Consider the following 24238-nt stretch of genomic DNA (forward strand, 5'->3'; position numbering starts at 1 on the left):
AAAAAATTTTAGACTTGTAATGACCTACAATTTTTATACAGCCCAGGGCCCATGGCCAAATCAATCCTCCCCTGCCTTTGTTTACATGAATTTCCATGAATTTCAAATTCGAAATGAAGCATTTTTTTGGGATCAGAGTTTTTCTAATACTGATCGAATTACACTTAATCCGAATGACTTCCCTAATCTCTGCATACAGCATGAGTAACAATAGTACATTATCTAACCAAACTCAAGCTTAGATAAGGCTAACATATCATTAGCCTCCCAATGGTTGGAAAATAGCATTAAAAATAAAACAAAAATGTAGAATTGCTGTTTTGTCTCCTGTTGCCCAAAAATAAATAAACATTTTGATGCTTCATAAAATTTCTAAAAAAAATAAAGACAACAAGACCTCATAGAAGTGCATCAAGTTAAAAAAACATCTATGGAAGTGTAAAGATTAAATCAAAATTCACAACTAGCAAACATGGGTGTCCCCAAAGGGAAAATGAATATTTTTTAGCAAGAAGCTGGGAGCCAAGTGCCCTGTTTGTATGTGACTGCTATTATTGAGGTGAATGACAACCATATGTCAATAGATTTCTGGATGTTTTGCAGACCACCTGCCCCTGGGTGTCTAGTTGTGTAAAAAATACTTGACATTAGATATTACAATACATTCTTGATGGTAATTGAATAATGGATTTAGCCTCTGGCTGTTCGTGATAAGATTTTTTCATTTGTAATTTTGATTTTTTATAAACATTTTATAGTTATGCTCTGTATGTATTCTATAGCTGTACTATAGTATTGTCCTTATATTATAGTATTTACATTATATGTGGCTTTGATGACAAAGTAATCAGCAGATTATTATTCACACTCCATATGGAAGTAATTATTACTGCGAGAGATAACTACAAATAATGAGCTATCAATGTGAAATATGTTATTTGTCTTCAGTCTTCTTATAGATTCTTATATATAGCGCTTCAATGTAACTTAGTTCAGTATTACAATTAAAGTGAATCCACAAACCCAAAAAGGCTTTTACGATTTAACGTTAAGACTAAAGTAAGGTTAGGTGGAAACAATAAGATAATAACACAAGGTTTGCCAACTATTTGTATTAAGAAGCGTGGATAATTTCTAAGTATTAAGGATAGAAGATGAAAAAGATGATGAATTTCTCTTGTGCCAAATGCCAACAATGACGTTAAAGTCAACACCCTCGAGCTGTCTCCTCAGCGCATAAATGGAGCCGCTTCCCTTAGTGTAACTTATCTGTGGTTGGTACCTTAAGGAGAAATCTTACAACCAACAACTGCAATTATGAAGATCGCCATTGCCTTCCTGCTTCTGGGTTTAAGCAGTAGCTTGGGTAAGACACCTCTACTATTTTAAAATGTTGTACCTGAGTGTAATAAATAGCAATTATTATGTATAGGTAATGCCGGTATAGTATTATATGTTGCTAGTTTTCACACCAACAATAATAACTATTAAAGAATGGGAAACCGTATACATCTTAAAGTGATATTTGTTTATTTTAGATACTGCCAATGGACTTGTTGGTACTAGTGGTGGCCTACAGTCATGCCCTAAAAGAATTGGTGTAAGTATATATGTCCTTCTTTAATAACCTATATACCACATATTTATAAATTGTTACTCTCAATGAAAAAGGACATAACATTTTTTAGAAATCTGAAAGCAAAGCAATAATTTGAAGATTCTCTCTATTTTAGCTACTTATGCCCTTGTTTTTAAGAAAAAAAAAGGCTTTAAAAATACACAAATGAGCCTGAGGGGCTCCAGGCTCTATTAATACCTATGAAGCCCAGAGCCCATCAAGCTCATATGCAGAAATTTTACAGCCTTTTTTTTATTTTTTGTAAAAACCATGGCAGAAAAAGCTAATAAAAAAAAACAGATCCTGCCAGAGGGGGCACACACCAGGATGTCAGTGTGCTTGGTTTACAATCCTTGATGCTGGGGATGGATGTCCTTTAAGGGTTTAGTTTCTAAATAGGAAGGGCTTGCATTTTTCAATTTTGTAGACCGTGGAAACAATACAAATTTACATTCAGATGACATTTGATGTAATATTAAAAAAAAAAAAAAACATGTCTTCTATAATGATATACAAACTACAATAAAGTTACTTGAAAGTGTTTATGTCCCAGTTAGTATTAATTTGAATTCTGCCTTAGGCAGAATTCTTCTATAATGATAACTAACACAAGTAACAATAAGGACATTTTATTTTAAAGGCAAAATAAAATTGTAAGTCAGTTTGTCATGTGACAGATATTAAATCTTCAGAGAGCAAATGTAAAAAAAAAACACTAGGAAACTTAGGTATAAAGGTTACTCCTTTATGATTCATATTAATTGCTAATTTTTTTTTTAAGCTTTCTAACCTCAAAACATTGGCTACAATGGTTGCTGAGATTGTTGCCAAATACGAAGATCTGAAGGTAAGACTAACTCTAGCTTTTTTGCATTATCTTATTTCTTTTAAAATCACTCTGACAGCTGAGAACCAGATTAGCATTGTGGAGAAGAAATCTTAGCTTAAAGGGGTATTACCATTTCAGCAAATTAGTGCTATTGTTTGTATAAAAAGTTATACAATTTTCCAATATACTTTCTGTATCAATTCCTTTCTAGATCTCTGCTTGCTGTCCTTCTATAGAAAGCTTATATCTTTACTTCCAGTGGACAGAAATCTGACCGTGGTCACACAGGTGCACAGCTCGTTATATCACAGAGAGTAATCAGCAGATTTCTATCCACTGGAAGTAAACATAGAAGCTTTCTACAGAGGAAAGCAAGCAGAGGTCTTGTAAGGATTTGATACAGAAAGTATATTGGAAAATTTACTGAACGTTAATTTACTGAAATGGAAAAACCCCTTTAACATTTTTGACAGTAGAGATCTAAACATGATCTCTGTGTGGTCTCTGTGAGGGCTAAAATGTATTCCCAAATCAGTGAAGCAATGCTAAATAACGCCTGAAAATAGTCCCTGCAGGTAGTGAAAGGTCCTTATAGTTTGATGGAGAACTGAAACAATGCTAAATAGGAGTTACAAACGTGGACACAGCGTTTAAAGTGCTGCCAATTTTCTACCCCAACTATCTATGCATAAAAGTAAAAATGGTAGCACTCCAATCCAAATATAATTACAACAAAGGGTTTTATGCCATGAAACTATGTTTCAGATTTCTTTTCTTAAGTATAAAGATATGAAATTAAAGCTTAAATGCAGCACAAGAAGAAACTTTCTTGCAATTCTTTTTGTTGTGAAAAGCTGTATTTGTTCCTTTTTTATAGCTGAATCCTTCTCTAGGCTTTTACCCCCGTAGTACGGTGTTAAGGCTGTGCCACTAGTTCTTTCTATATATTTTTCTTATTGTCTTTTACTCTTCAAAGAGCAACTAATCCTTTGAAGCAATTTTTTTTTATTTTACAAACATTTTGAAAATAGAGTGGGTGATAAATGCAAACTGTGTAATACATTTCAGTAAGAAAAGAAGCTTCTATGTGCCTTCTTCCTCCGCCTTTCTCCTGTACTCTGCAGTGTATGTGAAAGCCTTCTAAGCTCTGCACACTTCAGAGAGATAAGGAGGCCAAAGATACATACAGAATATTTACCATAATGATTCTACTCTCTGGGGAGATTAGAGCCTTTACTGTAAATATTTAAGTCATTAGATCAGGTTCTTTTATGTCTCTCCTGTAGATTTACACAAACTGCTTAAATGTAGAATAATAATCTTTATATATATAGCACAAATTACACAATACTTAACAGATTATAGGAGACATACACAAATGAAATAAGACATTACAGAGTGATATCATAGTCATATAAAACAGTAGGAGTGAGGGTGCAATGAGGATGAAGTAAAGAGTTTGTAGAATGGTCCAGCCATTCTTTATAAGGGAAAGGAATAAAGATATTTTAATAAATAGAAATGTTTCTGCTTGAACCAGCCATCAGCTGTACTCTTATATACAAAGTCTTATATCTACAGCATAGAAGAAAGACAGGGGGAAAAAAACAAACAGGAAAATAATTTTATAAATGTTATTACAATGTTAACAATTATCATTTGCACTATTGATTAATATCTTTGATCAATCTTTATAAGGCCCCATAACACTAACAGATAACTGTACTATTTATCCAGGAATTCATGTTAATTTTTGTTGTTTCCTATACTTCAAATTGTGAATATTTTCCAAGATGTTCTTGAACCAAACAGTATATTATATACACACATACATACATACATACACACTCACAGGTATCCCCGACTTAAAAACACCTAACCTAAAAAACAAACCCTAGTTAAGAGCAGCCCTCTGGATGAAGGTACACTTTACTGTACTTCTGTACTTTAGGCTACAATGATCAGCTGTTCTTGTAACAACCCAAAGGTTTTAAAATCCAATTGTAACAGGGACCAAAAAAATTTTGGCTGAGGTTACAATTATAAAATAAACAGTTCCGACTTACATACAAATTCAACTTAAGAACAAACCTACAGATTATTTTACAAAACCAGGGACTGTTAGTATACTATTAATATTATTATTAGTAATATACTATTAGTATATTATTTTTTTGTGGGGGAAGGGGGACAGTAAGCAGTAGGAGAAGTAATGCTGCGCAAAATGTACATGCAGTAAACATGTTTATAAATTACATGTACTCATGTTATAGGAGTTTATACATCGTACAACTGTATAACTTGTGCACGGATATTTACTTTAAAATAGAATTTGTTATTTTGCACCTGTAATCCTTCAGGGTATTTTGTACATTACTTCCACTTCCGCTTTTTCTCTAGTCCCGCAATATGCAAAACTCAGATGAAAAGGTCTGTCTTCTGAGTCAAGTCTTCTCAATTGTGGTAAGTAAAGCTTTTCTGTGTAGCCATAGTCTTATTTCTGTGACTGGCAGATTCCTATACTGCACTATCCTGGTGTATATCAGTGTGTTCATTGTCAACAATATATTGATCAGATAACAAATTTTTAAATCAAAGGTCTGACTAAACTTTCATAGGGTGCTGAAATTTCCTGTTCTTCATTGATAAACTGTTTTTGATATCTATAGTTTTTATTTCCCGAGTTCTAATAACGGGTCAGTACGTTGAACCACATAGCAAGAAAGGAAGGGGGTAGTCAGCTCTTGGTACTACAAGTGGTCACATATGCTTGACACAACTTGGCCATATCTGATCTGTGGGTCCTTCCAATCCTTTATTTTCATGGCTGAATAGTTATATCCAGAATATTTATTTCCATTGAGTTAAACCTGCTTAGAAGCTTTCTACTTACATTCATTTTACGGGTGTAACTATCTTATAAAGCTTCAAAGCTGAACCTTGCTCAAATGTTAAAGAGAACCCGTCATGCAAAATAACCCCCCTAAACTAAATATATTTTCATAAACTGCCATTAGAGAGCATTGCCTCTATCCCTTCATTGTCCCTCTACATGCCTGTAAACCCAAGCAATGAGGTCCTAAAGCTGTATGCAAATGACCTGTGAAATGTCCAATGAAGCATTAGCATATTCAAGCTGTCCACTCTATTCATGAGTGGGAGGCACAGCCACACCCCCAGTGCATGACTGACAGCCTGTATAATGATGTGAGGCTGTATAATGATGTGCTTCCTGGTGCTGGTGGCCACGCCCCCTGCAGGCTGTGTGTGCATGTGTGTATATAGGAGAGATACAGCAGCTCCAGGATACAGCCATGTTACAGCAGAACATGTCAGATTTATGTGTAGCTGATGTCTGTGTCTCTCACATGTATATTAGGAGGATGCAGCATGTCAGCAGATGCAGCACACACTAGCCATGCTTTACTATACATTACACACAGACATGAGCAGGGGGAGGAGAGGGGAGTGGTAACAGGGGTGACATCACTGCCTCTGACCTTGTGACCAGCCTCATTTACATGATAAAGAATAGATGATTTTACAATGATTAATGTATGAAATAACCAGATAAAGGCTGGGATGGGATTCTTGTGAGCTGCTCCAACAGGAAGAGGTGACAGGACTAGTGACACAGACCTGATGACAGGTGTCCTTTAAACCCTTCGCACAATGGGAGCATAACAGACATGGTAAAGCACAAACTGCAGGACAGATTAGGAGAGTTCCCAGAAGAGTTCAGAACAGGTGATGTCTATGATAATCACATTATCTGCTATAACGTGTAGGCAGATGTTTCTCCTCGCTATGCTTATGTTTGATCATGTAAATTACTGAAAATATTCTTCATTGATTGTAGAAACTTGTTGCTGACTTCAAGGGATGCTCTGCCGGAGTTATTGTTGATGAAGTGGTAAAGTATTTGCTTCATTATATATTATCATGTCATTTATTCTATGGGGATTTATTCTGATGTAGGTGGAATTGGTAATGACTTAGAATTTGCTTGCGGCTTCTTTATCTCATACAGCCCACTTTATATATAGGAAAAAATGGACAATTGTGCCCAAAGGAGGTCTTATATGGGGAGATCCGGGGAAGATACTTGTCAAAAATTTTCAGCTGGCATAATGTTTGCAATGAATAGTTTGCAATGAACCTAGACCTGTGGATCCTCATCCTTAAAGATCTTATCCAGGAATTAATATTGATGACTCATACACAGGAAAGACAGGAAAGAACTTGAGGAGCTCTTCGGCCCTGCATAAATACAGAGTATGAAGATGGCACCAAAGTTTTATAGGTTTTTAGTTTTGAAATTCTACAGTTCAATGTACTTGTAATAGTTGTAATTGTTCATTGTGGGACCACCTGCTATGGCTTCAGCATGTCCAATAATCAAAAAGTGGCTAGATTTAGGAATTGTTAAAAATAGAGCCCTCACTCACATTGACTCAATGCTTGAATGAACAGTACAGGGATGATTTTACACAAATAGTCTGTAACAATTAAAAGTGGACATACTCTTCATCGTAATAGGCAGATATTATTTACTGTAGGAGCAGTGAGACTATGAGACCATTTGCCACAGGAGCTTGTGATGGTTGAGACACTGGACAAGTTCAAGAGGGGCCTAGAAGCTTTTTTAGGTTTTTAAGATTCCTTTATGTCTCTACAGAAAATGCCCCAAGATCATGGAAGCAAACAATACTTTAATAATCTTATTCTTGTTCAAACTGATCAGGATGTTTTTACATTTTAACAGATGCTCTGCCTAGACCTGCCTGCAGCTGACAAAAGGACAGTCCAAACGGCCTTTGAGGTAATGTGGTAAACTTTTGTATTTCAAAAGATAAGTTCCCCAGCTTAATCCGCTGTCTAACACTGGACAAGACCACCTTCTGAATATAATGCGGACTCAGAAGTAGAGTGTGGGGACCAAAGTGATGAGTAGGTGATAAGCGATAGTGACCTCCATCGCTAATCAATGACCATCTCCATACCTAATCAATAAAATAGGTATATCCATCCCTAATCAATGATATACAGTAGTCAACTCCATATATAATCAATTATATAGGCACCTTCATCGCTAATCAATGACCACCTCCATACATAATTAATAAAATAGGCATATCCATCCCTAATCATTGATATACAGTAGTCAACTCCATATATAACCATTATATAGGCACCTCCATTGCTAATCAATGATATAGACGCCTCCATTACTAATCATATAGTCACCTCAATTACTAATGGATGATAAAGTAACCTCCATAACTTATCACTTATATTTGTAACTTATGAGGCAGCTGCTGATAAAGCAAATACAATTATGGGATATATCAAGAGAGGAACAGATTCTCATGATAAAGACATAGTTTGCCTTTATACAAATCCCTGGTCAGACCACACATGGAATATTGTGTACAGTTTTGGGCACCAGTGTATAAAAAGGACATAGTAGAACTAGAACACGATCACAATGAAATATTACAAAACTTGGTGTTATTCAGCTTAGAAAAAAGATGACTAAGGGGAGAGCTTGTTACAATGTACACATACCTGAACGGACAGTACAAGGATCTCTTCAAAGATCTTCTATACCTAGGCCTTTGACCTGGACAAGGGGGTATCCTTACCCTCTAGAGGAGAGGCTGTTCTAATATTGCCATAAACAGGGATTCTTAACTGTAAGAGCAGTGAGAATGGCTGATTCTTTGAACATGTTTAGAGAGGTCTGGATGCCTTTCTTGAAAGCAAAACTACCGGGGGGGGGGACATTTGTTTAATCAAGGATCAATAGTTATTCGCAGAACTAATAAACGATATAGTCGCCTCCATACCTAACCAATGGCATATTCATCTGCATAACTAATTGATGATATAGTCATTAAGGATAAATTCACCCCCATAAATAAAAAATTGTATAGTCACCTGCATAACTTATGGATGATATAGTCACCTCAATTGTGAAGCAATTATATAGAATCCACTTCCAGGTTCTAATTTGTGACTGTGAAAAGTGCATTAATAAGTATTAATAACTGATTTTAGAAGTAATATTTTCTCTCATTTCTTTCATGTTATGGTCTGCCATACATTTTAATACTTGTTTTTATTACAGACAAATAACCCGGCATTAGCTGCAAGAGTCAATGCTAGAATTGATGTACTTATTGCTGCCATCTGTTGCACAGCGGTAATTACTACATATTCTTACTCATATCTTTTACAGTGTTTAATATGAGCAGAAACACAAATGGAAGTATTGCTATACATGACAACTAGGGGGAATAATTTAAGAGTGGGGGGCTTCCCTGAAGGAGCAGAGGGAGAAGACATGACAGAATTTATGTCAGCATTTGGTTGGAGTCTTTTTTCCCAAAAGGGACTTGCACCAGGATCTTCTTGGTGGATAGAGCACATAGAATCCCAATTTAGCTGCGTCCATCAGGTGCACCACCGAAAAGTATTCTGGTGTGTCATCTTTCATCTAGGGATTGGGATAATATTATCAGAGTGCAAAAATATTGAATAATTGGAATATAACAATGCTCCAATCATGATCTTTCCAGATTTCCCCCCAAGAGATACAATAAATGGCCAGTTATGTTGCTCTTGAAAAAAAGCTGAGGGCTAGGGGTTTGTTATGCTTCGTATCCTTTCCAGCAAAGCTCAAAATTATACATGAAGAGAAAACTGTTATGTGAAAATTCTGCAGAGGCTAACGAATGGGCAGAGAGGATTTTAAAGAACTAGGAGGTCGGGCTTTAAGGTGGGCCGATCATCCCTAGCAGAGGTAATACTCTGAGATGAGTCTAGGGTTGTTCTGTCCTAGAAATGTAGTGTGGGGGGAGGGCGTAATGAGGGGACGGAGAAGCGACTGGTGGGCATTAATCAATTGAGGAAAAGTGGGTGGTTTCTATTGGTTTAGATAACTTTATAATCAAACTGATTTCATCAGCAGAAGCAGCAGTACAGACAGGGCTATTGACTACTATTTTCGGCAGACTGTTGAAGGAGATTAGTCTGAGAGCCCCTGGAGAGAGGCACCCATCCAGACAAGGTTATTCATGTTACTATAAAGCTCCAGGATTGATCTGACTATGGCAAATAATCGGGGGTGTTGAAAAAAAAAATCCACAAAGAATCCGCAAGAATCACTTTCCTTTGTGGTTTACATTGATAAACAGAGGTGACTCATGGGTCATCTTTTTCTATTCAATTTTTTCACTGTAGGCAAATCTAAGGGGGCTAGTTCAGGATTTTATCTCTCGGTTTAAGAAAAAGGATACAGTGTATGGAGAGGGCATTGCTGAATTCTAAAAAGGGATCTATTATAGAGGGGTAGAAAGGCACAGATAAGTTTGGGAAAGTTGCATTCACGGATAGAAGAGGGAGGTTTAGCTCTCCCAGATTCTGGAAAATATAGTTGATTGTGATATAGGAAATATTCTTTACACATGAATACTTGAGTGCTTACAACATATGGGGGACACTTATCATTGCTTTTATGAATGTTTTCTGGCATAGCAGCAGTTAAAAATTGCAAACCCATATGGAGCTTATTGTAGTAATAAGTATATAACTATTCATTATTCACTTTGAAGCAGTGGGTTTGGAAGAACGCGAAATCAGAAGTAGAATGGAAGGGTTTTTCACAGATAACTCCACTATGGGGTGATAAAGATTGTACCTTAGCTCCTATTGAGGAGTCTAGATTTTGGCGAGATGCAATTGTTATTTGGTTGCATTATTCAATATTAAGATCATTATTTTGGGTACATAAAATTGGAGTTAGCAGAAAAGTAAAAAGATATTCTACTCTATGAAAGGTTTGCTGCTTTTTTGTGTAATTGGAAGAATAGAACTGCACCCAAGATTGGGGGGAAAAATTGGATAATATTGTATTAGGTAAATATTATGAAGGGATATAGGAAATGGCAAAGGGTTTAATAGGCCAGTGTATATATGTATTGGAATAGTTTGAAGTTACTATTGCAGTGTTATGTAATATACCACCAGCCAGTAAGGGAGGAGGGTGAGGGGGTAAAATAAATGTATTTATTCTATTCTCTGTTAAAGGGATGTTTATTAAAATTTGGTAATTTTCTAATGAAAATAAAAAAATACTTGACAGCTATTAAAAATTGTTAGGACCCCATAAAGTGCTGTCTTACCTATCTTGTATGTAAATATATAATCTGGTATCTGTATAGCCCTCTTTAGGCTAGGGCTTAGCATACGGCTGAGTGCATCATGGAGGGGATGTGAGAGCTCCTCACTCTCCCCTCTCTATAGAAAGCCAGGCGATCTATGGCTCTGAAACAATATGGTTGGATATATGGGTATGAGAATGAGATGGGTTTGGTTCATATGATTATGGAGTATGTCAGTGTGTGTATTAAATGGTTGATATAATACTAGATAGATACAGTAGATAGATAGATAGATAGATAGATAGATAGATAGATAGATAGATAGATAGATAACTCCAGAAAAGTAAGCAGCACTCCAAAACAGCAATGGTTAAGTGATGAAAAAAGTGTTTCTTTTATTCCATGCTTCAAAGTACAGTGAAGTACAGCGACGTTTCGGCTCCAAGGAGCCTTTTTCAAGCTTGAAAAAGGCTCCTTGGAGCCGAAACGTCGCTGTACTTCACTGTACTTTGAAGCATGGAATAAAAGAAACACTTTTTTCATCACTTAACCATTGCTGTTTTGGAGTGCTGCTTACTTTTCTGGAGTTTGCTATTGAAGGACCTGGGGCCTGGTCCCTGTGAGCGTGCACCCACTGCCCCTAGTGGACTTTACTTGAAGTGTGCTGTTTTTTGCATTTCCTGAAGTAGATAGATAGATAGATAGATAGATAGATAGATAGATAGATAGATAGATAGATAGATAGATTGTATACTGTTTATAACCAGCCTAAGTGGTGGAGAATGGTGACTATAAAAAATATATAGAATTAATTAGCCTCCACAAAATAACATTTGAAGTGGTTTTCTTGATAATTTTCCAGCACAAGATTGCTGCTTCCGAAGGTCTTAATTTTATTGGCATATTTAATGGACTGCTACCAAATCTCGTAAGTAAATACTGTATGATAAAATATATGTGCACATGTGCTTTATGGAGGATGATTTCTGCAGTCAGCATTTGGATAACTGTAAGTAGCTGTGAAAGTGTAGGTAGATTTGTAAATGATACAATCCCAAGTATAGACTATTACTATAAATGCAGAAACATTAGACATTCATTGAAGCATTATCTTATCCTCAGTGTACTGAGGGCAGAAATATTCCATAAAACTGACTGCAAACCTCCTTGGTGATAAAGATGAACACATTTCATAGAAGATTTACCAAAGTAGTCTTCATAGCTGTATTCTTATACTTGAAAAGTAGAAATGTTATTCATGTTTCTTTTTTTTCTTTTTTATTATACAGACCAACCTCCTCGGTCCACTTCTGGGTGCGGTGACAGGCACTCTTAATTCAATTTTAGGTCTTGCAGGTTCACTGCTTGGCGGTGTCACTGACATTCTTGGTGGAGACGATGGTGGAATTCTTAGTGGACTTCTTGGTGGAATTCTTCAGGATTGATTTATCAATTCCTTTGAATACAGGTAAAGTTTTTCCTTTTCTACATATGCATATACTACACACATATACTAAAGCATGGACATGACTATTATATTAAATGTATAGTTTAGTAAACTTAAAGTAATTGTTTGGTGTCTGCCATTTACAATATTGACTCAATAGATAAAACCCTTAGATTTGACGGCTTTAAAATGTTCCAGATTTATTACAGTGCCTGATGCTGGATGATAAATGATGATGATGTTGTTGATGGTGAGTTGGTCACCGCTTAAATGGAAATGAACATCATCTGCACTGCATATAAACTGCCCTCCATAGCCCTCCACAAAGATACCCAAGATTCTTAAGATACCTTCACTGGTCCACGTGTGCATTGAGTGCCGCTGTGTAGGACAATGATAACAACTTATATGATGGTAGATGGTGGAAGGTTTCCTTTAAAGCCATTTTTAGGTAGACCATGCACCTTTTTTCATTGAGCACAGGGAGGAGAAACACCCAGAATGTGTCAGTAAACTGCAAATTTGATGTAATGAGGTGTTCATGTGGTTAATGTATAATAATAACTGAATACACCTTTAAATGATGAAATTGTAAATTGGTCTTTGTTAAAATGGTTTTAATTAGATATGACTATTGTATAGAGTTAAGTAAACTTAAAAACAAATAATTTTGTGGTGTTTGTCCAATGCCATATTTAGTCAATAAATAAAACCCTTAGATTTGGCAGCTTTAACCCCTTAGCGCTCTGCGCCGTAGCTGAGTCCCGCGAATAGCGCTCAGCGCAGTACAGCTACTGCACAGACGATGCCGATTCAGCGCTGCACAGCAGCCGAACCGGCATCGTTAGCCGCGGGATTTCAACGGTAATCTACCGTTGACATCCCCGGCTAACACCCGCGGTCGGAGTGGGCTCCGATCGCGGGCGCTTAACCCGTTAAATGCCGCGGTCAACGCGACCGCGGCATTTAACATGCCTTCCGGGGGTCTTTACCCCACGATCGCCCCCCCTGCCGTTTTTGGGGGGGATGATCGCTGTTTTGGCACCTCTGGGGTCCGATCGGGACCACAGAGAAGCCTGAAGGCGGTACCTTTAAGATGGCATCTGTGACGTCATCTTAAAGGCAAAGTGTCAGCCTATGCATCTGCATATGCTGGCACTGCTAATACCCTGCAATACATGAGTATTGCAGAGTATTATAATGAACAAGCAATCAGATGATTGCTTGTTCATATCCCATGGTGGATCAAGTAAAAAATGTAAAAAAAAATGTTTTTCAATAAAAAATAACTTTATAAATCACTAAAAATGCCCATAAGCCCCAAAACATATAAAGAGACATATAACACTCAAAAAAGTCTAAATCATAACACAAACCCCACATATATAGTATCACCGCGTCCGTAACAATCCATAGAATAAAAATAAATAACTATTGAACCCATATGATGAACGCCGTAAAAAAAAAAACGTTAAAAACCCGCCCAAAATTATGATTTTTACCTATTATATCCCACTAAAAATGCAATAAAAAGTGATCAACAAAACATATGTACTCCAGAATGATACTGTTGCAAAGAACAACATGTCCCGCAAAAAACAAGCCATCAACCAGCTCTGTAGTCAAAAACGTAACAATGTTATGCCACTTGGAAGACGGCGATGCAAAAATGATAGATTTTTCCCCACATTAGGGTTTTATTTGGCAAATTTAGTAAAACATAAGAAAAAATATTAATGTCTGGTATCCCCGTAATTGTATCGACCCATAGAATAAAGATAACAGGATTATTAGGCTATACGGTGAACACGAAAAAAAAAAAAAAGTAAAAAATCCATGACCTCATGACCTCATGACCTCAAAAAAAGTTCCTAAATTTTCAACAATAGGTGATACCAACCCCAAAATGGTAACACTGGAAAAAGCATCTCATTGCGCAAAAAAAATGCCGTCACATGACCCAAATAACGGAAAAGCGAAAATTTTATAGCATTCAAAAGGGGGCAACGAGAAAACTAAAATCCTGGCAGCTGCATGGTGCTCCTTCCTTTCTGCGCCTCGCTGTGCCCCCATAACACAAGTCACGGCCACATGTGGGGGGTCGCTGCACTCAGGAGAAATTGTAGAACAAAGTTTATGGTGGGTTTTCTCTTTTTATCTTTTGTAAATGTGTAAATTTTAGGGCTAAATGAAAGTATAACCGACAAAATTTGACCATTCTAAATTTCACCGCCATTTCGATTCAATTACTATCAAGGGGTTAACAATCTTTGTAAATGCGGTTTCTGATAGTTTGTGGGGTGCAGATTTGAAAATGGGTTGGTTATATAGGGGTTTTTTGATGCTAAATATGTAAAATTTAATTTCAAACAGTATTTCATAGTTTATAGTTTCATAGTTTATACGGTTGAAAAAAGACACTTGTCCATCAAGTTCAACCAAGGAAGGGAAGGGATTGGATGAGGAAGGGATTTATGGGAAACAATTCTATATAACATAACCATCAATGTTATTTAGGTGTAAAAAGGCATCTAGACCCTTCTTGAAGCTCTCTGCTGTCCCTGCTGTGTATTTATCCCCAAAATAGTCAATGCTGAAAATACGGAAAATCGCTATTCGAATTGTAGGCCGCGTGACGTCAAAATAAATTATCCAAACATTTAAAAAATTATGAAAATGTAAAGTAGACAAAATGGGAAATGTTATTTAGGTGGTAAATCTATCTGCTTGAAAACGCGGTGATTTTGAATTTCGAAAATGGCAAATTTTTCTAAAAATTCATCATTTTTTTTCTTTTTTTTGTAAATAAACGCAAAACTTATCAGCCAAAATTTACCACTAAAATGAAGTACAACATGTGGGGAAAAAACAATCTCAGAATCGCTTTGATAAGTAAAAGTGTTCAAAAGTTATAACCATATAAAGAGACGCAGGTCAGAATCTAAAAAATGGGACTGAGCCTTAAAGGGGTATTCTCGTCTCGGCATTCACATTCAGTTTCACTAATCTTCCATATATAAACATTTCTTCAATTAGATGTTATTAAAAAAAATGTTCCTGTGTGAAGATAATTTCTCATAAATGTAGTCATGTTGTCCCTTAGAAACCAGATAGCTTCCTCGGATACGACCACGTCACACTCTAGCAGCGGTGGCCAGACTTGGGCTATAGAGTCCTGCCGGACCACCAGGATTCAGCAATCATTACCACAGGACGGCTGTGAGACATGCAGAAATTCCCAGACATTTCGTATACAAAACCTTTTTGTTTATTTGTGCAATCTCTCGGGGAGAGGTGGTCGTATCCGAGGAAGCTATCTCGTTTCTAAGGGACAAAATGACTACATTTATGAGAAATTATCTTCACACAGGAACATTTTTTTTAACCCCTTAGCGCTCCGCGCCGTAGCTGTACTGCGCAGCTTCCGACGATTAGCGCTCAGCGCAGTACAGCTACGGCGCGAGCGCATACTATTTTAGAATTGTCACCACGTCGAGAGACGTGGTGACATCGGGACGAGATTTGGGTGACAGAGGCAGGAGGAGTTCCTGTCTCCGTCACCCGACCAATCAAATCGGTCCCGCCCGCCGATCGCCGTGATTGGCCAGTCAAACCTGACTGGCCAATTACAGCGATTTTAGGCTAAAAAACTTGCTTTTAGCACTTTCCTCTTCCTCCAGCAGCACCATTTTGGTTTGGTATCGCTGGAGAGAGGAAAGAGCGTTACTGTGTGCACCAAAATACACTTTTACACTATAAATAGTGTTCTGATCCTTATCTGATCCCTATTGTTCCCTACAAATTCCCATCCCTATCTGTTTTTTCCTGTGTCCTGTGTGTTCCCTGTGGGATCGCCTTGTGTGATCCCACGTGTCTTCCGTTTTTCCCTGTCTGTCCCTTCTGAACCCAAACGCACTTTTCAGTGCGCTGTGTTAGCGTTGTTCTGCACTGGACGCACTTTTCAGTGCGCCGTGTGAATAGCGCTGCACAGAATCTTTAGTAGTCTTAGCGGTAGTTAGTTTGTCTTAGGGCAAGCTAGGTGCATTTGTAGCGCCTTTTTGCGCGGTGCACATAGGTTTTTTTTTGGTGCCTGGTAATATTTTTTTCCAGAGCGCCGTAGGTGTACCCGTACTTAGCTATTTTTTGTGTGTGCCATCTGTGCGGCTGGTCCGTGTGGTTTGGTGTGCATTATCTTTTTTTTTGTGTGCTCTCTGTGCGGCTTGTCCGTGTAGTTTAGTGCGCATTATTTTTTTTGTGTGCTATCTGTGCGGCTTGTCCGTGTAGTTTAGTGCGCATTATTTTTTTTGTGTGCTATCTGTGCGGCTTGTCCGTGTAGTTTAGTGCGCATTATTTTTTGTGTGCCATCTGTGCGGCTGGTCCGTGTGGTTTGGTATGCATTATCTTTTTTTTTGTGTGCTATCTGTGCGGCTTGTCCGTGTAGTTTAGTGCACATTATTTTTTGTGTGCCATCTGTGCGGCTGGTCCGTGTGGCTTGGTGTGCATTATCTTTTTTTTTTTGTGTGCTATCTGTGCGGCTTGTCCGTGTAGTTTAGTGCACATTATTTTTTGTGTGTGCCATCTGTGCAGCTTGTCCGTGTAGTTTGGTGCGCATTATTTTTTTTTTTGTGTGCTATCTGTGCGGCTTGTCCGTGTAGTTTAGTGCACATTATTTTTTGTGTGTGCTATCTGTGTGGCTTGTCCGTGTAGTTTGGTGTGCATTATATTTTTTTTTTTTGTGTGCCTGCTAGATGGTTTATCCGTGTAGTTTGGTGCACATTATCTAATTTTTCTATTTCTCTATTTTTTTTGTGTGCAATGTCTCACGTATTACACGTACACCGTGTTGGAGGCATATAACATGCTTGCCTCTGACACCGAGTCAGCTAGTGGGGATGATGGTCCCTTTTACCTATCATCATCCTCGTGCTCATCTTCCAGTGACCTGGAAGGACCCCCAAGAAGGCGCCGTAGGGTTCCAGGGACTTCTGCAGGATATATTTACACTTCGGAACTCGAATACATCCATATTCAAATATTATACGTTTAAACACTGTTATGTGTAAAAGTTCTTTCTATATAATAGTGTTTCCACACAATATTTTTTAAGAGAATACTGACTCCTGGTATTAGATTCAATAGATATATGGACTACCACAGATCAACAAAAACATATGCCACCCTCCCTAAAACCTTCAACTTGAGGGTAATAGAGATTCTTTGTATAAAGCAGTATTCACATACAAAGTTTTTTAAGGAAATATTCACTTACAATCTCACCTTCAATATACATATATGGGCTATTGCAAATCAAAAGTAATATGTCACACCCTTCTTGAATGCATGACAATTAAAAGCATTTACTTTTCCACCATCAAACCTAACTAGGGCACAGTGCACACACTATGGACCTTTACAAATAGCAATAAAACACAGTTGTTTGTGGTGCACAGTTTTGCCCCTTAAGGAGCTACTCACGGTATAAGACCGGTCCACACAGTCTTTGAAAAAGTCCACAAAATAGAGAAAAATATTTTCACTATAACCGGAGCTCCAGGATTTCTAAAACTTCGATGAACAGCACCAATCTTCAATTTCTCCTGCTGAAAGTGTGTCACCATTCAGACTAGCACCATCGCACTCTCATTCTCCTCCTTTATTATATTGTAACTGGAAGAAAATATGCAGGCAGATGGTGTGGTACGTTCCAACAAGGTTAAAATTTATTCCAGTTCATTATACTCACAAAAATCAAGTAAAAATGCGCATATCAAAAATTCACATAACGGGACGCTAGCTTTCTCTCCGCCCGACCCAGGGTTTCGCCGGCAAGGCTTCTTCCGGGGCGTTGCTAGCGTCTCAAACATTCGTCCCTTCTTTTATACATATTCCTAAAAACTTTATTTTCAACAAACATTATTCTGTATACATTCCAAAACCCCTATAAAATCAGTTTACACATAAGGTTTAATAATATAAAATGATTAGTATTCCATTAGGTTTCTCATCAGCAATGTTTTTATATTTCCCATATACTTCCATATTAGATATCAGATAATTCCATATTAGATATCAGATACAATGATACTACAATCGTTACGATCCTCTGAACAAATGTTACAATGTTGCGATCGTATAAATTATACATACAGTTTACAAGTAGGGACGATCAAAATTTCCACCACCAGGTGTCGCTCTAACTTTCCAGGAGTAGTTCCCCAAACAGCCAGCAAGGGAAGGACACAGAAGAGGTGCAGGGTGTGCTCCAAAAATGGCATTCGGAAGGACACCATTCATCACTGTGAGACATGCCCAGAAAAACCAGGGTTATGTATGAAAGATTGCTTCCGAATTTATCATACATCCCTGGATTTTTAGAGTACCCTGTTGTTACCCTGACGCACAGCTTATACATCATGCCGCACCTTCCCTTCTAAGCCCTGCCATGTGCCCAGCCTGTAGATTACTGTCCCGTATGCTTTACCCGGGAAAACATGCATCATGATTTTTAGGGTGTTTGTCTCCCATGGCAGCAGCTGGGCACAAAATGACATAATAGATATTTTTTACTATGCACTATCCATTATGCACTTTTTCAGGGGTCCACCTGTGGGGTTAAAATGCTAACTATACCCCTAGATTAATTCATGGAGGGGTGTAGTTTCCAAAATAGGGTCAGTTCTTAGGGGTTTCTACTGTACTGGCCCCTATTGGCAACTACAAATCTTTCATGATGCCAAAAAGAAAAAAAAAAAGTACAATGTCTGTGCTCCAACAAGTTATTCCCTTTTGAGCCCTGCCGTGTCACCATCCTACAGATTATTGCCTCCTATGGGGTATTGCCCTAACCGGGGTAACCCGCAGAATGATTTTTGATGTGTTTTTCCTCAGTGGCATGAGTTGGGCAAAATAGTTTTGTCACTTCAATGACATATTTGATAAATTGCAATACAATTGTTTCTCTGCACTACTCACTTTGTATTACATTTTAGCCAGCACCTTAGGGGTTAAAATGCTCATACAAGCCTACATACATTCTTTGAGGGGTGCCCTTTCCAAAATGGGTTCACTACTTGGGGGTTTCTATTGTACTGGTACCTCAGGGGTACCCCCCATTACCAATCTAGTGAAAACGAAGCTTGAAAACCTAAATTGTGCTTCTTTCTTCCTGACCCCTGCCGTGTGCCCAGCCTGTAAATTATTGGCACATGTGTGGTATTGCCGTACTAGGGACAACCCACAGAATGATTTTTGGGGTGTTTGTCTAAAGTGGCATGGGTTGGGCACAGTACACGAGGCACTAAAATGACATTTTTTTTAGATAAAAACACAATTTTCACTCTGCACCCTTTACTTTGCATTCAATTTTGGCCAGCGTGTTGGGGGTTAAAATGCTCATACAAGCCTACATACATTCTTTGAGGGGTGCCCTTTCCAAAATGGGTTCACTACTTGGGGGTTTCTATTGTACTGGTACCACACATTATTGGCACATGTGTGGTATTGCCGTACTAGGGACAACCCGCAGAATGATTTTTGGGGTGTTTGTCTAAAGTGGCATGGGTTGGGCACAGTATATGAGGCACTAAGATGACATTTTTGAGATAAAAACGCAATTTTTACTCTGCACCATTTACTCTGCATTCAATTTTGACCCACGTGTCGGGGGTTAAAATGCTCACCACAACCACTGATAAATTCTTTGAGGGGTCTAGTTTCCGTAATGGTGTCATTTATTGGGGGTTTCTATTGCACTGGCACCTCACGGGCCCTGCCAACATGACATGGCACTCCAAATCCAAACGTGTGAAAACGGAGCTGGAAAATCAAAATTTCACTCCTTCCATTCTCATCCCTTCTGTGTGCCCAGTCTGTAAATTATTGGCACATGTGTGGTATTGCCGTACTCAGGACAACCCCCAGAATGATTTTTGGGGTGTTTGTCTAAAGTGGCATGGGTTGGGCACAGTATATGAGGCACTAAAATGACATTTTTGAGATAAAAACGCAATTTTTACTCTGCACCATTTACTTTGCATTCAATTTTGACCAGCGTGTCGGGGGTTAAAATGCTCACCACAACCACCGATAAATTCTTTGAGGGGTCTAGTTTCCGTAATGGTATCATTTATTGGGGGTTTCTATTGCACTGGCACCTCACGGGCCCTGCCAACATGACATGGCACTCCAAATCCAAACGTGTGAAAACGGAGCTGGAAAATCAAAATTTCACTCCTTCCGTTCTCATCCCTACTGTGTGCCCAGTCTGTAAATTATTGGCACATGTGTGGTATTGCTGTACTCGGGACAACCCGCAGAATGATTTTTGGGGTGTTTGTCTAAAGTGGCATGGGTTGGGCACAGTATATGAGGCACTAAAATGACATTTTTGAGATAAAAACGCAATTTTTACTCTGCACCATTTACTCTGCATTCAATTTTGACCCACGTGTCGGGGGTTAAAATGCTCACCACAACCACTGATAAATTCTTTGAGAGGTCTAGTTTCCGTAATGGTGTCATTTATTGGGGGTTTCTATTGCACTGGCACCTCACGGGCCCTGCCAACATGACATGGCACTCCAAATCCAAACGTGTGAAAACGGAGCTGGAAAATCAAAATTTCACTCCTTCCGTTCTCATCCCTACTGTGTGCCCAGCCTGTAAATTATTGGCACATGTGTGGTATTGCTGTACTCGGGACAACCCGCAGAATGATTTTTGGGGTGTTTTTCTAAAGTGGCATGGGTTGGGCACAGTATATGAGGCACTAAAATGACATTTTTGAGATAAAAATGCAATTTTTACTCTGCACCATTTACTTTGCATTCATTTTTGACCAGCGTGTCGGGGGTTAAAATGCTCACCACAACCACCGATAAATTCTTTGAGGGGTCTAGTTTCCGAAATGGTGACATTTTGGGGGGTTTTCTATTGTACTTTTACTTCAGGGGCTCTTCAATTACACTGTGGCACCACAAAATATTTGCAGCCAAATTGGCTTTCCAAATTCCCAGTAGCGCTAACTCTGTTCTGGACATCACTGTGCGGGGAAACAGCAGCTGACATCCACATGTCTGGTATTGCCGTACTCGGAAGAAGCAGGGCAAGAAATTAGGAATATATATTTACCTCAAATTCCTTCTGAATGTATCCATTTTAGGGCTAAATTGGAAAGATTGAAATCAAAAATTGAAATTTCAAAATTTCCACTCCATTTTCATATGCTTCCGCAAAAATAATTAAAGGGTTAACAGACTTCTTAAATGCTGATTTGAATAGGTTGAGATGTTAGGTTCATAAAATGGTGTTACTTGTGGGGGTATATAGTACATAAGCCTTTATAGAGCACTTCCAAACTGAATTGATCACCAAAAAGTTTGCATTTTTCAAATTTCAAGAAAATCTGAGAAGTTGCTACTAAAACTTCAAACCTTCCCACATCCATAAAAAAAATGGAAACTTAAAACAAATAATGGATATAAAAAGAAGACCAATGGCAAAAGGTTTCTATCAAAAAAAATTGTGGTATCACTTTTTGTCTAAAAAGTATAACATTTGAAACTTTGAAAATAGTCATTTTTTTCAAATTTTTCCTAAATTTTTGAATTTTTACCCCCCCAAAAAGGAACGGATCACCGAAATGACACTACTAACATAAACTACAATGTCTCACGAGAAAACAATCTCAAAATCACAGAGATATCTTAAAGCGTTGAAAAGTTATTACCACAGGAAGAGACACTGGTCAAATTTAAAAAAAAAGTTGCGAGCCTTAACCTGCAAACAGGCTGCGTCCTTAAGGGGTTAATAACATCTAATTGAAGAAATGTTTACATATGGCAGATTTATCAAACTGAATGTGAATGCCGAGACGAGAATACCCCTTTAAGCTGTAAAATGGCTGTGTCCTTAAGGGGTTAAAATGTAGCAGATTTATTACAGTGGCTGATGCTGGATGATACATTAGTGGATGATTTGCTAGTTCTTAAACGATTTCTTCATTTATTAGTGGGCTTGGTTCCTGCCCCCCAAAGAAAAAGGTTTGGTAGGTTGGTCACACCTTAAAGGAACTTTATGACCACCTGCACTGCATATAAGCTATAGGCACTGTCCTCCACAAAGATACCCGAGATTCCTGGTCCGCGTGTGTATTAAGTGTCGCTGTGTATGGTGGTGGTGGCTTCCTTTAAACTCACTTTTAGGTACACCATGCCCCTTTTTAATGATCGCAGGGAAGATAAGAAGTGAGACGTGTTAGTAAACAACATATTTGATGTAAGGCACATGCCGCCAGGTTTTTCATGAAAATTGCACCTTGATTCTGGCACATTTTGTATTTGCTACAATGTCCATTAACATTCAGGAAAATAAACTGAAAATATCTTTCTATTTCAGGAACTTCTGTAATTTTCTTCACCAAGAAAAAGAAGTGAAGTAAAGAATAAGTCCTATAATTTCCAGATGATTTTTTTCTTCTTTACCAAAATGAATAACTTTCTCTTACTGTCATTGATTTACTTTCTCTAATCACAAAAACTAATAAAATAGACGACTAGAACTGCACAACGGCTTTGAATGTTTATTGAAGTGAATGTTATGTTATGGTCATTTTCCTGCTTTTAAAATTGAATTCCTTTTAAATAATTCACTTTTAAAAACACAGTTGGTAGAGACTCTATAGAAGGTCTAAAAGAGGAATCATCCTTAATCTTAGGCCGGATATGTAAGGCTGTTTTATGTGCGTAAGGCAGTCAGTTTAGTCAGGTAAACTACTAGTAGTAATATAGGTGAAATTGTGATGTAGACCTTCATCACAGATTCTTATGGCACAGTGATCTCAGGCCAGTAGATCTGAAACAGTCCACCCTTTAATGGGAGCCTATCACCAAGTTTTAAACCCTTAAATTATTAATTCCCTCGGTTAAAGTATGAAATGTCCTTTCTAAATTCCCTATTTTATATGAAATCTCACATGTTTACCTATAAAGAAACCTCCAAAATGCAAGCAAATATGACTCTTATAATCCCATTTTTACGTGATTAGTCAAGTTTAGTGGTAGCAGTGGTAGTGTCATTTCATTCCTGTGTCTTTGGTTCCATAGAATCTAGAAACAAGCTGTAGTAATGATAAGAATCTCATCTTTCAGATACCATCAGACACAATGGCCCCCAACTGCTTGCACATGTATTTAAGAAGTGTCTGAGATACATTTGTCTTGCATGCTGCACTATTCTGCACTGAAAGGGCCGTTCTGCACCCTTTCAGTGCAAAATAGTGCTCCACATTTATCCTGCAGTGTCCGGCAGAATTGTATTGCAGGCTCTATGTTATAGGTTGGTGCACTTTGTCGGGGCAGTGCAGGGGGCCCACAATTCATGAATCGGTTGCACATTGCACCCTCTACAGGCAAACTGCATGTAATGCTTTTTGCACTATTTTTGAGAAATGTGGGCCATGGGTTCTGTGAGCTACAGAACTGCACAAAAAAGCAGTAAAATAATCGGTGGGAACTGCATCTTTATCTGTAGCTTGCATTTCCAACTATGTCTTTAGTTGTCTGCATCTTTGGTTCTGTAGCTCACAAAGCCATAAGACTTTTAATATGGCACAAAAACATGTTTCTAGGTACTATAGAAAAGAAAGTGATGTTATAATATGTATTTTATAGTATAGGATGTGGACTATGTATTTTGGTAAAGGACGGTTCCCTTTGCCTTGTAACATCCATAAAAAACAAAAAAAGACAAAGAGGCAAATTTGTGTTGAACATCTTACAAATATTAACAAACATGATAAATACATAAAATGCATTAAAGTATATAACTTAAACACAAAACTGAATAGTCCAAGAAAATTGGTGAACATTTACAATAATTTGTAAAGAATTTGCATAAAGATTTCAAACATAAATAAATAAAAATGTAATAAAAAATAAATAAATATGCTAGATGCTGTTTCACACACTAGAGCAGTGGTGGCGAACCTATGGCACTCTCTGTGGGCACCCGGGCCATTGTCCCAGCACACCAGACAGGACTCAATGAATCTTCCTGCAGTTCCAAGCAACTTAAAAAATATCAGTGATATTTTAATACTTTAGTTTCTAGGGACTGTAGGAAGAGGGAGAATGAGTAGACAGGGACAAATTACCTTCGGAGGAACTCCTGCTGGTCCAGCG

At 37.9% G+C, this 24238-nt stretch overlaps 1 protein-coding gene across 1 annotated transcript; it reads left to right on the forward strand.

Annotated features, from left to right (window-relative positions):
- The first annotated feature begins 1209 nt into the window (after positions 1-1209).
- On the forward strand, positions 1210-22625 carry LOC140128976 (uncharacterized). The gene is made up of 10 exons (XM_072150648.1): positions 1210-1366; positions 1539-1600; positions 2400-2465; positions 4848-4910; positions 6307-6360; positions 7213-7269; positions 8578-8652; positions 11475-11540; positions 11902-12080; positions 22455-22625. Exons 1-9 carry the CDS (start codon positions 1318-1320, stop codon positions 12055-12057), a joined length of 648 nt encoding a protein of 215 aa, XP_072006749.1. The 5' UTR covers positions 1210-1317; the 3' UTR covers positions 12058-12080; positions 22455-22625.
- The last annotated feature ends 1613 nt before the right edge of the window (positions 22626-24238 follow it).

Source organism: Engystomops pustulosus, chromosome 4, assembly GCF_040894005.1.
Source record: "Engystomops pustulosus chromosome 4, aEngPut4.maternal, whole genome shotgun sequence".
Taxonomy (NCBI): Eukaryota; Metazoa; Chordata; class Amphibia; order Anura; family Leptodactylidae; genus Engystomops; species Engystomops pustulosus.